At 44.7% G+C, this 17,682-nt stretch overlaps 1 protein-coding gene across 4 annotated transcripts in view; it reads left to right on the forward strand.

The window, feature by feature from the left end:
* Window positions 1-17,682, forward strand: part of LOC110493802 (apoptosis-stimulating of p53 protein 2) — a 43,644-nt gene that overhangs the window by 15,159 nt on the left and 10,803 nt on the right. For 2 of the 4 annotated variants that reach the window (XM_021568298.2, XM_021568296.2), the window contains exons 2-13: window positions 744-891; window positions 1,366-1,479; window positions 5,914-5,990; window positions 6,096-6,197; window positions 7,129-7,300; window positions 7,854-8,035; window positions 9,533-9,712; window positions 10,332-10,545; window positions 10,747-10,872; window positions 12,026-12,141; window positions 12,799-13,153; window positions 13,409-14,172. In XM_021568298.2, the coding sequence (XP_021423973.2) occupies window positions 744-891; window positions 1,366-1,479; window positions 5,914-5,990; window positions 6,096-6,197; window positions 7,129-7,300; window positions 7,854-8,035; window positions 9,533-9,712; window positions 10,332-10,545; window positions 10,747-10,872; window positions 12,026-12,141; window positions 12,799-13,153; window positions 13,409-14,172 (2,550 nt within the window). Of the gene's footprint in view, window positions 1-194; window positions 215-743; window positions 892-1,365; window positions 1,480-5,913; window positions 5,991-6,095; window positions 6,198-7,128; window positions 7,301-7,853; window positions 8,036-9,532; window positions 9,713-10,331; window positions 10,546-10,746; window positions 10,873-12,025; window positions 12,142-12,798; window positions 13,154-13,408; window positions 14,173-17,682 lie in introns of those variants that run through there. The other 2 variants (XM_036949786.1, XM_021568297.2) reach the window with 2 other exon arrangements.

Genomic DNA, 17,682 nt, shown 5'->3' on the forward strand with positions numbered 1-17,682 from the left:
TGAATGACCTTCATATCCAAAATGATGCATTTCTGTGTAGTATAGATCAAGGACCAATGATGAAATTCTGTTGCCTCAATTCTGTTACCGGGTGTAAATCCACTTCACGTTCAATAACCAAAATATATATTTTTTTCTAATTCAGGGTGTCATGTCATGGCTGACATCCCATTCTTTCTGCAGACATTTCTGAATCTTAATTCGGAGCAGATTTGTAAGTGTTTGGAAATGTGGTCACATAAACTGAGGGAGATTTAACTGAAATTCTGTTACCAAACTTCCAGTAAATGTTTTATTTTTTTTATTTATGTTCATTGTAATTTCTTAGTCCTTGTGCGTAGAGTTGTATGGTTTGTAAACTTTTTTTTAAATCAATGGTTTTTGTTTGGCATACATTTTAAGTAAAAAAATATGAGTCTAAGCCCAATTCCGTTACCGTGGAATTGCCCCTATTAGGAAAAAAGACCACACTGACAAATGACTCCCTGTAAGATTTTTGGATCCAAAATAGACATTGACCATCTGTTTGTTTTCAAATGGAACAGGTACCTAATGTGCTACTTATTCTGTTCTCACTATTTTTGCGAGTCCCCCACTGCGATGGGCTTTCTGAATTGGCTCAGTCTTTGTCTGGGGTTGGACCCAGATGTTCTTTTAACAGGGTTTCTCATTCTATCATATTGTACACAGCACCAATGTCGAGTAACGCTGTTCTAATGGTCTATTTTTTTACTGTGTCTTAGATGTTCCTCACCGTGTACCTCAGCAACAACGACCAGCATTTCACAGAGGTGCCCGTTACCCCGGAAACCCTGTGTCGTGATGTGGTGGAGCTGTGCAAGGAGCCCGGGGAGGGAGAATGCTACCTAGCTGAAATGTGGCGAGGTTCAGGTGAGTTTCAGAACGGTTCTTACTCTGTCTTCTGCAGTAAAAAGAGACAGTGAAGTAAGTAGGAGAGGAGTGCTAGAAGGGCATGGGCCCTTCACCGTAGTCATGTGTGAGACTGTGGTATGACTGCTAGACCAGCCAGGACATATCCTGGCTAACATTTAACAGCAGTGTTAACTCTAGGTTTATGTTAAGGAGGGCTGCACTCATCAGTGTTGAACTGAATGAAACCAATCGAAGGCCAAAGTTTTCAGTGGTGGGTAGGAGTACCCCCCCCCCAAAAAAAACTGTTCCATTTCACTCTCTAGCCCCTACAGCTTCGATGTTCACTAATCTTAAAAGTGATGTAATAGGTGAAAGCAGTACCACTATCCCGTCAGATGTGAACACCTGAAGGGTAAGAGGCAAGGGACCAAAATGGAACCGTGCCTTGGACTCAAGAACCGCTTACTCAGGCATCTTTCTTTGTCACACCAGAACGCGCCATTAGTGACGGAGAGCGAATGCTGGACGTGCTCCAGCATTGGGGACAGCAGAGGGGGGAGGTTCGCTTCCTCCTGCGCCACGAACGGGCACCCTGCAGAGAGTCGGGTGAGAGCCACAAACACACATTTATCAATGCCCATCCCCCACCAGTACCCTGGATGTTAAATAGTGTGGTAACTGTATGTGTCAAGTGTAGCCTGAAAAATGGGGAAGCCTGGGTAGTCAGGTGTGTTTACTGACTGTTATGTGTGTGGTGTACACAATGTTCTATTCGTCCTATATTCCGTTACATTTGAGCCAAAGTTAATACAGCCGGCTACTATTCTAACTGGCAGACACATTTCGTTGTCCCCATTGTTGGGATGATGAATTTCAATACAATTGTTACCATATTAGAGTTGCTACGTGGCCACAATTGGATTTGAACAATGTCACATGTGAAGTAAAAACTCAAAATAACAAAGAAAAAATGTGTGATAAGATTGTATTTCTTCCTGTTATTTGGTGACGCATGCGGTTTTGACCATGGCACAATGCCAAGCATTCTAAACGTTGCTGAGATAATTAAAATCTCCGTGATCTCTTGCGGCTGCTGGGGACATCGTTATTTAACAGGGTACACTCTCGTTTTATGTCTTGCCTGCATTCTCTCAGGCCCAAAGGTCACCCAGGATTTTTCTGACTGTGACTGCGTCCCACATGGCCTGTGGGCCCTGGCCAATGTTGTGCACTATAAGGAATAGGATGCAGTTCATGATGCAGCCTGTGTGTGGTGATGATGATATGCCACGGGCACTGTCTGTGACTAACCTGAGCAATGCCATGCCACCCCGTGTGCCACATGGCCCACACATACCAAGACGTATGTAAATGCCTGGCAGAAAGATTCTTCAGCCGTCCTTAATCCTTCTTTTGCTACTATTGTGTTCTCTTCTATATTTTGTATATTTTATATGAACTTACCATAACCCAGTGGCACTATTGTCACAGCGTCCGTTGTGGTTGTTGGTTGTAATAACACAATCCAGTTTATGAACACACCCCCATATGATGTAGAATATGGAACACTTTAACACACTTTAAAGGTGCTACACATAGGATTTGTATTTCATTTTTGCATTGTAATTTCAGAAAATGTACATAATAGATCTGCAGTAATAGTGAAATGACGGTGTTTCGCAGTATTACTGACCTGCCAGTGTTGTGATTGGCTGTGATTAGGGTTGCATATTTTGGGGAATATTCAGTGGTGGAAACTTTGTGGGAATTAACGGGACTATATGCAATTTAATACTAATTCCATATAAATGTAGATGTTTTTTTTGCATTGGATATATTTACCATATCATATGGAGACAGAAACATAAACCTTTTACCTTATCATAAGTAGACTTAATTGCAAATTACAGGCCTCCCGGGTGGCGCAGTGGATAAGGGCGCTGTACTGCTGTGCCATCAGAGACTCTGGGTTTGCGCCCAGGCTCTGTCGTAACCAGCCGCGACCGGGAGGTCCGTGGGGTGACGCACAATTAGCATCGTCCCGCGTTAGGGAGGGCTTGGCCGGTAGGGATAACCTTGTCTCATCACGCACCAGCGACTCCTGTGGTGGGCCGGGCACAGTGCGCGCTAACCAAGGTTGCCAGGTGCACGGTGTTTCCTCCGGGTTGGCTGGCTTCCGGGTTGGATGCACTCTGTTTAAGAAGCCGTGCGGCTTGGTTGGGTTGTGTATCGGAGGACGCATGACTTTCAACCTTCGTCTCTCCTGAGCCCGTACGGGAGTTGTAGCTACTAAAAACAATTGGATACCACAAAATTGGGGAGAAAAAGGGGTAAAAAAATAAAATAATAATTGCAAATTATTCCATCCTTCCAATAGAAATAAAAAATATATATTTAGTTACGAATTGAACTTTAATTAAATGAGTAGACTCTTTACATGGGATGATTTCACTGAACAACAAAAGAAAGGGAACATTGAATGATCTCCAATGATCCATTGCATCTCCCATAAAGCTTTCAACATACATCTGTATGTTTTGGTTGTCTTCCTCTCAGGCTTCCATGTCTTCTCCCTGGACCTCCTCAATGTCCACTTCTTGAACATCAGACACTGAGGCCTCATCTTCACTGTCACTTTCCAACCTTTTTGAGGATGGCTCGTTGTCAGGCTCAAAAAGCCTCAAATTTGCCCGGATGGCCACCAATTTTTCAACCCTTGTATTGGTGCTTTGGTGTGTGTGTGTGTGTGTGTGTGTGTGTGTGTTCCCAAACAAGGACCAGTTGTGCTCTGAGGCGGCTGTTGTTGGTGGGATTTGGAGGATGATGGAGGCAACAGGGGAAACAGCATCAGATCTACAAAGTCCCTTCCACCAGGTGGCTGATGAGATGTTGGCACGACTACCATATTGCATCTCCATCCCAAAGCCCTTGCTTGGAAGTGTTACTTCGCCAGACTGCCAAGAACCTTGCCCTCATCCAGGCCAAGGTGGCGAGACACAGTAGTGATGACACCATAGGCCTTGTTGATCTCTGCACCAGACAGGATGCTCTTGTCAGCATACTTGGGGTCCAACATGTATGCTGCGGTGTGTATAGGCTTCAGGCAGAAGTCTTCACACTTTTTGATGCATTTCAGAACTGCAGTTTCCTCTGCTTGGAGCAACAGTGAAGTGGGCAGGGCAGTATGGATTTCTTCTCTTACATCTGCAAGCAGAGTCTGATCAGACAGGATGGTATTGTCTCCCTCAATCCATGCAATGGCTACTGCTACACGTTTCAGGAGTTTCAGGCTGCTTACCACTCTCTCACAAAATAAATCATCCAGGAGGATCCTCTTGATGGGGCTGTCCATAATCAACAGACTATGATATGGACATTTCTTGGAGAGACTCCTTCCCCTCCAGGAGACTGTCAAACATGATGACAACACCACCCCAACGGGTGTTGCTGGGCAGCTTCAATGTGGTGCTCTTATTCTTCTCACTTTGCTTGGTGAGGTAGATTTCTGCTATAACTTGATGATCTGTTTAGCGGAAATCAGGTCAAGCGGCCAATGTAGAAATTGCTCTGTCAATTCCTGGGTGCTAAAATTCAACACTGTTCACTCAATTTCAGTTTATGTGAGAAAACAAGCACTGAATAGTATAGGGAATCATTGTACCATCTACATCGCTGTGAAATATGTTTCATAACAAAAAAATATAGTTTTTACAGCTGTTTGAAGCTGGTGGACCACGACCGAAAGTAAACAGCTCAAGCGCGAGTCTTCGCCATGTTACGGGGGAGGGGGGGACATTTGTTTTGAATGCAGCCTAGTGCTGTTGCGGTTCACATAGATTCCACATGTGTAAGCACCTTTTTAAACAACTGCACCTTGTAGTCTGAGATGGCATGCTAACCATTAACTGCCCTCTCAGCTGGGGTGTATTCATTATGGAAACCATTTACCATTTTAAGAACCAAACGGAAGCAAACAGAGTAAAACATGTTTTTATTGGCCAAATTCAGGTAGGCCCCTCTCCGTTTGCTTCCATTTAAGAACCGCTTTGCAACAGAATTGGTGTCATGAATACGCCCATCCTCATGGTTAAAGTGAGCCCAAAGGGAACAATACACTTTACTTTCATTGCTGTGATCTAGGTTTTGTGCTTGTTATTTTTCCTCGAATATCTGCGTTGCGTTTTCATGAGACGATTAGCCAAGGTCATGTTCTTTTCAATGGTACCACTATGTGATGCCCCTTCATAACTTAGTCCTTTATGTCACTTGAAAACAACAGAAAGCCCTTTCTTTCTTAACCCAAGGCTCTCTGTTCATTTGAGAACCTTGTGTAGGTCCATGTGTTTGGGTTTCTAGTTGCTTGGAATGACGGGCCCCCTACGCAGGACTAAGCCGTATTACGCAACAGAGCAGTGCAAGGGATATCACAGCACAAAGGCTTTATTATTTGTTCTCGGGACACGATTGTAGTCAATTACAACCAGTCTGGCTCGGCTCCTTGTTTTGCTTGTGCTGTTATTACCGTATAAGGTGTAGGATTTGGGTTGTATAACTAATAAGCCTGAGTTGTGGACCCCCAAAGAGCTTATTAAAGGGATCAGCCTTGTTGCTCTGCCTTTTTTTGGTTACCCATATAAGCTGTTCGCAAAACAGCATTGCATAACCGTCAGACACTGGCACGGGAAGAGCAACTGTGTGGACGAGGCCTGGTTCTTTTGGCTGCTCCACCAGTTATTACATAATGAGCAGTTCTACAACTCATGCTTGTCCTTTTCATCCCGTATCTTCAGAGTATGACCCCTATTCATGGCGCAGTGCTCGGGGGTCTTGTGTCGGTTTTCCGGGTCATGTTTGTTCCGTCTTTGGTCATAAACCGACTGTAGTACACAAACAAATTGGAGCCCCCAATTTCCCAAAATAGCAATTAGCTTCTCACCTCTTTTTACACTTCCCATGATCAGTTGTGAAGCAAACGCATGTCCCTCTCCAACAGTTAGATATAAACACACACACAAGACAGCTGTATTTTGTCTTGTATAGGTGGATCAAGGGTTTCCGATCACTCGGCCAAAAGGAACATGGTCATGGTCCCTGTGGACCGATGCATGGAAAATGGGGTGAGTGAAACAATTGTACAACATTAAAATGAAGGAAGGTGGAAGCCGGGCGGTTTAATGGTGTGGTGTGACACGTTCTTTGTCATTATTGACCCCCCCCCCCAGGTGGCACCGCCTCGCATGGACATCACCCTCTCGGAGCTGCAGGAGATGGCATCACGGCAACAGCAGCAGATCAATTCGCAGCAGCAGCTCCTGGCCTCAAAGGTAGGGCAAGACATTGGCCATGTTGGAGAGCATGACACGTTGTGGGTAAATTTTGACTGACCGACTTGGCTATAAATAATCCTCAGTAATTATTTATGATGCAAGGGGATTTGTAGATCCGTGCAGTCGATGTCAAACAAGCCCATTGACTCGTTTGGCAGAGAAGCACCGCCACTAAATAAGGTCATGACATGTAATTCTTTACCTCGTCTCATGCCGAGGCCAGCGTGAGGCAGATAGGCCTGCATGGCAGGGCTCTAGATGAGACAATGTCCAATAAAAAAAAGTTGTTTCTTTCCCTTTCTTACCAATGCTTATTAGCTTGACATAGGCTTCCAGTTGAATAGGCTTGCTCTAGCGTCTGGTTCCTCTCGAGGTTTCCTCCTAGACAGTTCTTCACACGGTCCCCTCTGCCTTCTCTTTATTAAGCTCTAATAATAAAGGCAAGTATTTTTCTTTAAAGACATGGGAACGTCTGTGTGACCTCCTACACTGAGTTAGAAGTTTACAAAGGCTACAATAGAGAATGCTAACCTCTCGCCATTACCGGTAACAGCGAAGGTTAGCATTTTACATGTACATTTTAGTCATTAAGCTAACGCTCTTATCCTCTTATCTTTGTGCTTCTCCATGTGACTGTATAGGTGTTCAGAAACATCTTCTATTCTCGCATGCACTAAAAGTGACTCCAGAATGACAATACAATATTCTGTATTTAGTTACTATTGGGCAAGACATGATACAAATGACACCCAAAAACAAACTGCAAATGCTGAGTTTGTATATAGTCACAAACTTGATGTGGTCATTGTGTGCCAGGGATATGGGACCAAATACTACTAAATAATACTACTACTAATACTACTAAACCGTGGGTATTATTAAAAACTTGAATCTGAACTTGAACGTGTTTTCTTGTTTGGCCGGCTAGGAGCAGCGTCTGCGCTACCTGAGGCTGCAAGAGCAGCGGCAGCAGCAGGCGTCAGAGCAGGAGAGACTACGTCAGCTCCGTGAGAACGCTGAGAACCAGGAGACCAAGCTGCGGCGGGTGCGGGCCCTCAAGGGTCAAGTGGAGCAGAAACGCCAAAGCAACAGCAAACTGGGTTAGTGCCAAGGTTGGGAGAGAGGAGTCGAGGACACTCGATAAAGAGGGGTTTTTTTCCAACTTGACACACTCGACATTGCTTCACACAAAATGCCACTGTTTTAGCTGGTTGGCTTTGGCCTACAGCGTACACCCAGCTAACTACTTGTGGGTCAAAAGAAGATTCCAGGTTTTAGTTTCCAGAATCTTTTTTTTGTCCAGTTTTCTGTGTATTCCGAGAATGTACACCTGACAGTTATGGGAACGTTGTGTATTAAGGTTATTTATTTGGACATCAAAAAAACTATTGAACCTGAAGGTGCAATTTTTGGGGGAATGTTAGCTAAAACATTTCTCAATAATTAAAAAAAAAAATGTGCCATACCAGACGTTCGCAGAACATGTTTAGGTTTAAGATCAAATCTTGAAGTTAACGGAACATTTAGATTTTGCTTTGAACTAACACATTAGCATTCTCTAAATGTTACTTTTCAAGTTTGACATGTCTGTCTGTGTGTGTGCATGCTTGCATGTGTTTGTTGATTTGCATGCGTGTGTGCCTGGCCATATAGTGGAGGAGATAGAGCAGATGAACGGGCTGTTTCAGAGTAAGCAGCGCGAGCTCCTGGTGGCCGTCTCCAGAGTGGAGGAGCTGAGCAGGCAGCTGGAGACCGTGAAAAGCGTCAAGATGGAGTCTTCTCAGGACGGCCCGAGCTCCGCCGGCGAGCTGGAGCGTCTTTACAAGGAGCTGCAGGTAAGAAAAGGTCATATTAGCCTGCTTCCACACAAGTTTATTTTTGCGGCATTTACAGGTAGACTCTGCAAAATAACATCATGAACACAGCGGGACGACAAACATACACTATATGACCAAAAGAATGCGGACACCTGCTTGTCGAACATCTATTTCCAAAATCATGGTCATTAATATGGGGTTGGGTCCCCCCTCTGCTGCTATAACAGTCTCCACTCTTCTGTGAAGGATCTCAACTAGATGTTAGAAGAATGCTGTGGGGACTTGCTTCCATTCAGCCACTGATTTCAGCATTAGTGAGGTCAGGCACTGATGTTGGGCGATTAGGCCTGGCTTGCAGTTGGCATTCCAATTCCCATAGGTGTTCGATGGAGTTGAGGTCAGGGCTCTGTGCAGGCCAAGTTCTTCCACACCAATCTCGACCAACCATTTCTGTATGGTCCTTGCATTGTTCATGGGGGCGTTGTCATGCTGAAACAGGAAAGGGCCTTCCCCAAACTGTTGCCGCAAAGTTGGAAGTACAGAATCGTCTAGAATGTCATTGTATGCTGTAGTGTTAAGATTTCCCTTCACTGGAACTAAGGGGTCTAGCCCGAACCATGAAAAAGAGCCCCAGACCATTATTCCTCCTCCACCAAACTTTACAGTTGGCACTATGCATTCAGGCAGGTAGCGTTCTCCTGGCATCTGCCAAACCAAGATTCATTGATCGGACTGCCAGATGGTGACGCGTGATTCATCACTCTAGAGAATGCGTTTCCACAAGTCCAGATACTGATGGCAGGGAGCTTTATACTACTCCAGCCGACTCTTGGCATTGCGCATGGTGATCTTAAGCTTGTGTGTGACTGCTTGGCCATGGAAACTCATTTCATGAAGCTCCCAACGAGCAGTTATTGTGCTGACGTTGCTTCCAGAGGCAGTTTGGAACTTGGTAGTGAGTGTTGGAACCAAGGACAATTGATTTTTACGCACTACGCGCTTCAGCACTCGGTGGTCCCGTTCTGTGAGCTTGTGTGGCCTACCACTTCGAAGCTGAGCCGTTGTTGCTCCTAGACGTTTCCACTTTGCAATAACAGCACTTACAGTTGACCAGGGCAGCTCTAGCAGTGCAGAAATTTGACAATCACTTTTTGGAAAGGTGACATCCTATTACGGTGCCACGTTGAAAGTCACTGAGCTCTTCAGTAAGGCCATTCCACTGCCAATGTTTGTCTATGGAGATTGCATGGCATGTGTGCTCGCTTTTATGGACCTGTCAGCAACGGGTGTGGCTGAAATAGCCTGACCCACTAATTTGAACGGGTGTCCACATACTTTTGTATATATAGTGTATACCCCAGAATAAAACTGTTGTCTCTGAAGTTTTCTTAGAGCTTTTCTTAGAACTCAGTAGAGCTTGGTTTGCCTCGGCTTAGTTCTGCTCAGTAGTGGGAAAAGCTCTATACACACACTAAGCTGACTCTAGCTCTTTCTCACTTCTCCTCCCGATTTAAGCTGAGGAATAAACTGAACCAGGACCAGAGTGCCAAGCTGCAACAGCAGCGTGAGAGCCTGAGCAAGCGCAACCTGGAGGTGGCCACCATGGACAAGCGAGTGGCCGAACTCCGTGAACGCCTGTGGAAGAAGAAGGCAGCGCTACAGCAGAAGGAGAACCTGCCCGTGAGTCAAGACGAGGTTAAAAGTTTAAAAGCTTTATTGTTCCCTTAATGCAGTGTTCATCAGACCACATCAGCTCCACATGTATTGGAACTAAGCTGAGGAGTGGGGCCACGGACATGTATCACCAATACATAGACAGAGCAGTCCACGAGATCAATGTGATGTGTGCAGGAGTAATCTTTTACTCCTGCGTCCCTACATCAGGGATGGGCAACTTTTATGGGGGTGGGGGCCACAGAAAATCCGAACTTATCACGAGGGTCCACAGTGGCTCAAGTGTCGAGTACCCAAATCCATACTTTTGGGGGCACTTAAGTGAAATTGTTGCCCCACCTCACCATGCAAGTAAAACGTTTTAGCAGCCCCCTTAACTCTCAGCAGTAAGATGAGACCCGACTGAGTTCCTAAAAACGTTGTTTTTATTATTATTATTATTATTATTATTATTATTATTATTATAATATATTTTTATGGAAAATGATCCGCGGGCCTACAAAACCGCGGGCCACCCATCCCTGGCCTACATAAGGTAACATTACATATTACAAGACTCATAATAAGATATGATTAAGGCTCATACTAATAAAGCATCATACCTGCTAACTTTAGATAGTGTTACCCAAACATTCTCCAGGTCCCCAGAAAGAGCCAGGCCCTGCAGCCGTGTGGCCCCTCCAGGGTGGCGGCCGTGGGCCCTTACATCCTGTCCTCCACCGCGGCCCCAGGGCCTCCGGTGCCCAGCCGACAGGAGCTCCTGATCAAGCCTGCCTACCCTGACGGCACCACCACCTTACCAATGCCAGACTCCTCCATGAAGGCCCCTCCTAGACCACTTAAACCCTACTCCGGTAAAAAAGTTGTTTTGTTATGGATGATTTTACTTTGTGTGTTCAATTGCGATTTTGTGTTTGTGAATGCGTTGGAAAGTGAATGCGTTGGCTGTGTGTTAGTGTGTGTGTAACTGTGCAGTAGTAAATTGTGCACATCTATTTGCATTTTGCAATTCAAGTGCTCTTTCCATGTGTTAACACTTCTCCACGCTCGGACAGGTTTCCAGTCATCCAAGATGTCCAAGCTGTCCGACTGGTCCAGCTCCAGTGCGGAGTCCAGCGGCAGTCACCATGGCATGTCCTCTACTCTGCCTCGCATGTCCAGCCTCTCCTCACAGGGCTCAGGTATCTTCCTTAGACTTGGCTAGGAACCAGGGGTCAGTTCCACTGCATGAATGAACAAATCGGAATAGAAAAGAATGGGCAATTTTGAATTAAAGAAGGGAATTCTTGCAAAGGCCATATTATTTTGAAATTAATGTCAGGTCACCCCCTGAGATGTAGCATAGTCTTTTATTAAACTGATGCTGAGTTATATATTCAAAATAAAGACTGGTTACAGTGATTGTGATGTGTATTTGATTCTTACCATCTTGATAATGTTCGGTTAACGTTCTTATGTGAATGTCATATGGTTTGGATAATATTCTAATATGACATGGATGTCATATGGTTTGCATAATGTTCTAATATGACATGGATGTCATATGGTTTGCATAATGTTCTAATATGACATGGATGTCATATGGTTTGCATAATGTTCTAATATGACATGGATGTCATATGGTTTGCATAATGTTCTAATATGACATGGATGTCATATGGTTTGCATAATGTTCTAATATGACATGGATGTCATATGGTTTGCATAATGTTCTAATATGACATGGATGTCATATGGTTTGCATAATATTCTAATATGACATGGATGTCATATGGTTTGCATAATGTTCTAATATGACATGGATGTCATATGGTTTGCATAATGTTCTAATATGACATGGATGTCATATGGTTTGCATAATGTTCTAATATGACATGGATGTCATATGGTTTGCATAATGTTCTAATATGACATGGATGTCATATGGTTTGCATAATGTTCTAATATGACATGGATGTCATATGGTTTGCATAATGTTCTAATATGACATGGATGTCATATGGTTTGCATAATGTTCTAATATGACATGGATGTCATATGGTTTGCATAATGTTCTAATATGACATGGATGTAATATGGTTTGCATAATGTTCTAATATGACATGGATGTCATATGGTTTGCATAATGTTCTAATATGACATGGATGTCATATGGTTTGCATAATGTTCTAATATGACATGGATGTCATATGGTTTGCATAATGTTCTAATATGACATGGATGTCATATGGTTTGCATAATGTTCTAATATGACATGGATGTTATATGGTTTTGATCATGTAAATGTCATGTGGTTCAGATATTGTTCGGATGTGGTTTCCTCTGTGGTTGCAGGAGATGCCGAGACCCTCAAGGACCAAAAGGGGCGTCACATTTCTATGTTTGACGCCCCGCCTCCCCTCCCCTCACGGAACAATCAGAGCAGCGAGGACCTCTTGAGGGATGCCCAGGTACTGCACTGATTTTCAGAAGCATTTTAGGAACCTTTCATTTTTTTTGTTATATAACTAGGCAAGTCAGTTAAGAACAAATTATTATTTACAATGATGGCCTACCCTGGCCAAACCCCAGACAACGTTGGGTCAGTTGTGCGCCACCCTATTGGACTCCCAATCCTGGCCGGATGTGATACAGCCTGGAACCAGGGACTGTAGTGACACCTCTTGCACTGAGATGCAGTGCCTTAGATCACTGCGCCACTCGGGAGCCCATACAGTATCCACAAGGGTCATACAGTATACTTAAAAGATGCTCCCTTGCTATGTTTCTCCCTACCGGACTTCCTTTCTTGCTAGAAATGATCACAGACCCACAGAGAATGTGGTCAGAGAGATATAGATTATTTCACTCTCCATTGTTTAGCTTTTTCCAAAAATGCCTGATTAGTCAATGAAGCAGCTTCAATCTATTTTTGATATACAGGGTTGCATTGTTTTTTAGTTTGAGATTTGATTCCTTCATGGCCCACATATGTAATAGTGGATATGTGTGTGAACTGTCAGTTGCATTGCATAAAACCAGCTGTTAACTGACATTTGTTGCAGTGATATTACTATGCATTTCATTTTCATCATACTATGTATGTTACGGTCTTCTTGACTCAATAGGCTGGTGGTAAGGCTCTGGGCAAGGTGCCACCTCCTATCCCTACCAAGCCCCCGACCTTCGGTAAACCGCCCTACAGCACAGGCACCTTCCCGGGCAAGGCAAAACCGTCCGCCTCCCTCCATCTGTGTGCACCTCCTCCCATCCCCATCCACAGCCACACCCTGCCTCTGCCCCCCAAGCAGGAGGCTCCTCCGGCGGCCACGGTGCGCCCCTTCACCCCCGATCCTCCAGAATCCACAGTGGCCGTGCCTGTCCTCCAGAAGCCACAGACGGTGGCGGCCTCGTCCATCTACTCCATGTACACCCAACAGCCCCGGACAGGCGGGGGCACTCTGACACGCACTCAGCCCAGAGGTGAGAGGAGCCATGGGCTACTGTAGTGTCTTGGCTAATCCTGTGACTCTGTTACTAAACTGAGTAATTTGTTAAAATCATTCTGCAATTTCTGTTTTGCAAAATACCTGCCTTAAATGTCCCTACTTACAGCCTTACTCTTTTTTTAAAAATATGTAATGGGGATTGTGTTAGCGTGCTAGATTGTTTTATAGCTATGAAGCAGCTTGCTTGATCCCATTCACACACATTGACCATTCACTCTTTCTCTGATAGTGTATGGAAAGCCAGTTATCCCAGGCAGTGGGGGGCAGCAGTCGCTCCTTCAGGACTCCGTCTATTCGGGGGCCGGCGATTTCGAAGTGGACCAGGGGGGTCCCGGTCTGGCGCCTCCGGCCCCTGAGAGCCAGGGGGGCCAGGAGACAGAGCGGGCCCCTCGTCCCCTCAGCCCCACCAAGCTCCTCCCCTTCATCTCGCACCCCCACCGGCACCCTAGTGACGCCGACCTGGAGGCCCTGCGCCGCCGGCTGCACCATGCCCCGCGGCCCCTCAAGAAGCGCAGCTCCATTACAGAGCCTGAGGGCCCCGCGGGGCCCAACATTCAGAAGCTGCTCTACCAGAAGACCACACTGGCAGCCATGGAGACTGTTGTGGCGTCTCCCTATGAGGGTGAAGGTGGAGGAACATGGAAGGAGGGCGCCAGTGCCGTTGGAGCCCGAGACCGCACGGTTATGTCCCAAGTTTTTGCCGCCGCAGCGTCCCTCGCCGAGACAGAGAAAGACGCACAAGTGCCTCCACCTCAGCCGCCCCGCTCGCCCATCCCAGAGCCCTCTTCCTCCTCCAGCCACACACTGCCCCAGTCGCTGGAGGAGGAAGAGCCAGAGCCCTGCCCCCCGCCCCCCCATCAGACAGAAGCCTACCTGGAGGAGTACCCACCCTACCCGCCCCCTCCATACCCCAGCGTGGGGGAGCAGGACCTGGGGGAGGACACCCTCAGCATGCAGGCTCCGGAGGTCACGGGACAAGTCACTCTGCCACCGGTATGTAGCCACACCCACATCCTGTGTCCAAATGCCCCATACTAGCATACTACATAGTATGAATTCATATTTTAGCCAAACATACTAAAAGGGCTGCTGGTGTAGATGTTTGGGGTACCTGGATGGTGAGATATTTGGTATTGTTTGGTATTGGGGAAACCATTTCAATTGATGTATTGTTTGTGTGAGATATATATATATATCACTCACTCACTCACTCACTCAGTCGGAAGTTTACATACACTTAGATTAGTCATTAACTTGTTTTTCAACCACTCCACAAATTTCTTGTTAACAAACTATAGTTTTGGCAAGTCGGTTAGGACATCTACTTTGTGCATGCAACAATTGTTTACAGACAGATTATTTCACTTTTATAATTCACTGTATCACAATTCCAGTGGGTCAGAAGTTTACATACACTAAGTTGACTGTGCCTTTAAACAGCTTGGAAAATTCCAGAAAATGATGTCATGGCTTTAGATGCTTCTGGAGGTGTACCTGTGGATGTATTTCAAGGCATACCTTCAAACTCAGTGCCTCTTTACTTGACATCGTGGGAAAATCAGAAGAAATCAGCCAAGACCCCAGGAAAAATAATTGTAGACCTCCACAAGTCTGGTTCATTCTTGGGAGCAATTTCCAAATACCTGAAGGTACCACGTTCATCTGTACAAACAATAGTACGCAAGTATAAACACCATGGGACCACGCAGCCGTCATACCGCTCAGGAAGGAGACGCGTTCTGTCTCCTAGATATGAATGTACTTTGGTGCAAAAAGTGCAAATCAATCCCAGAACAACAGCACAGGACCTTGTGAAGATGCTGGAGGAAACGGGTACAAAAGTATCTATATCCACAGTAAAACGTTCTATATAAACATAACCTGAAAGGCCGCTCAGCAAGGAAGAAGCCACTGCTCCAAAACCGCCATAAAACAACTGCACATGGGGACAAAGATTGTACTTTTCGGAGAAATGTCCTCTGGTCGGATGAAAGAAAAATAGACCTGTTTGGCCATAATGGCCATTATGTTTGGAGGAAAAAGGGGGAGGCTTGCAAGCCAAATAACACCATCCCAACCGTGAGGCAGGGGGTGGCAGCGTCATGTTGTGGGGGTGCTTTGCTGCAGGAGGGACTGGTGCACTTCACAAAATAGATGGCATCATGAAGGAGGAAAATTATGTGGATATATTGAAGCAACATCTCAAGACATCAGTTTTAGCTTCGCAAATGGGTCTTCCAAATGTACAATGACCCCAAGCATACTTCCAAAGTGGTGGCAAAATGGCTTAAGGACAACAAAGTCAAGGTATTGGAGTGGTCATCACATTGCCCTGACCTCAATCCCATAGAAGATTTGTGGACAGATCTGAAAAAGCGTGTGCGAGCAAGGAGGCCTACAAACCTGACTCAGTTACAGCAGCTCTGTCAGGAGGAATGGGCCCAAATTCACCCAACTTATTGTGGGAAGCTTGTGGAAGGCTACCCAAAATGTTTGACCCAAGTTAAACAATTTAAAGGCACTGCTACCAAATACTAATTGACTATGTAAACTTCTGACCCACTGGGAATGTGATGAAAGAAATAAAAGCTGAAATAAATCATTCTCTCTGCTATTATTCTGACATTTCACATTCTTAAAATAAAGAGGTGATCCTAACTGACCTAAGACAGGGTAATTTTTACAAGGATTACATGTCAGGAATTGTGAAATACTGAGTTTAAATGTATTTGCCTAAGGTGTATGTACACTTCCGACTTTAACTGTATACACCCACCTGAGCATCTGTCTTTTTCAGCCATCTGTGTTTGAAGGGTGTAATATCCACTTGTCACTAGGGCTGTTGCAGTGACCATATTACCTCCACACCGGCAGTCATGAGTCATGACGGCAGTAAAATTCCATGTGACTGTTGAGTCACGGTAATCTCCTCTTATGCACTCTGGACATGCGTTGGTAGTACCCAACTCCCTAATGACCATCAAGTCCTAACGGCCTGGTACTCAGCGCTATGTTGTTCCTCTAACCACTCTGACATCAATGCAAATACAATGGAAAATCACATCAAACACTTATCATCAAAACAGTATCATGATTTTGAAAATTCACCTCACTGTGATGATCAATTTGAAGGAGTTCAACAACCGGTCAAATTGACTGGAAAACATGGTCATTCTGGATATTGTTTCAAAGCCTAACACAACAACATCGACAGCTCTTTCTGAGGTGATTAATTCAAATCCCCGTACGCATATTAGAGCTTATGTACAGTTGAAGTCGGAAGTGAATACAGTGAATTATAAGTGAAATAATCTGTCTGTAAACAATTGTTGAACAAATTACTTGTCATGCACAAAGTAGATGTCCTTAACCGACTTGCAAAAACTATAGTTTGTTAACAAGATATTTGTGGAGTGGTTGAAAAACGAGTTTTTATGACTCCAATCTAAGTGACTAAACTTCCGACTTCGACTGTGTACGCATAACCTTTATATGAACCCAAGCCCCCCCCCACAAAGAGAATTAATTTAAATAATGCTTGTGTCATTCTGTAATACATAGCCTACTGCATATTACACACGGCAAAAAAAATAAATAAATAATGATTTAAGATGTCTTTGGTACATAATTGGTCTAGCTAGCCTATACTACAAAATGAAACATATTCAAGTAATCCCCTTTGAGTGTGGACTGTATTATTATCCATACTGAATGGACTGGTTACCTTTTATTCTATACTCCAAATGTTCTATCCATGAGTCTGGGAGAGAACATATAGGCCTAGGCGATGCTATTGGTTCATAAATTGAGCTGTGCAGCTTACAGAGTTAATTAACCTATTCTTATAGACAATTTGTGTTTGATTTTGAATAGCCTAGTAATAGTGCATTTTTTTTAATAGGTCATAATTAAAAGGCTGACACATTAACTTTAACTACAGAATATCTCACCACTGTGCTTTTCCATCTCCCCTCATTCCTTTCTCGAGCGTGCAGAGGGCTGTCAACAGTGAGGGGCTGTCAACAGAAATGTGTTTAGTGTGAAAACATGTTACGATCTATGTTCCTGAACATGTTTCAATTGGTTTCCCAAATGAAGGAACAGGGTTGGAGAGCTCATGGCATACAGAGTTTGGGCGGAATATTACCTGTTGCGCAGCGAGAGGCTGCATGCTCCTCAAATAGTGGTTGATGCGTGGACTGAAATAAGTGTTGTTATAAACCCAGACTTTTCTATATGCAGTCCTGTGTGAAAGCAGAGTTTTGATGGTTGCCACTAAAAATAGGAGGTTCCCAGCTGCTACTCTGTTTATTTTCAGCTGCTCATATTAAGCACATGCTCCACCATAAATCCAGAGTAGCCTGCCCGCCATAGCAGGAAAGCGACCTACATTCACTATTCGAGTGCAAGTGTTTTTTCCCCTGTACCTGGCCATTTGGGGCCATTCTAAATCTAAACTCATTTTACATACAGTACCAGTCAAAAGTTTGGACACCTACTTAC

This window comes from Oncorhynchus mykiss, chromosome 17 (assembly GCF_013265735.2).
Source record: "Oncorhynchus mykiss isolate Arlee chromosome 17, USDA_OmykA_1.1, whole genome shotgun sequence".
NCBI classification, from domain to species: domain Eukaryota; kingdom Metazoa; phylum Chordata; class Actinopteri; order Salmoniformes; family Salmonidae; genus Oncorhynchus; species Oncorhynchus mykiss.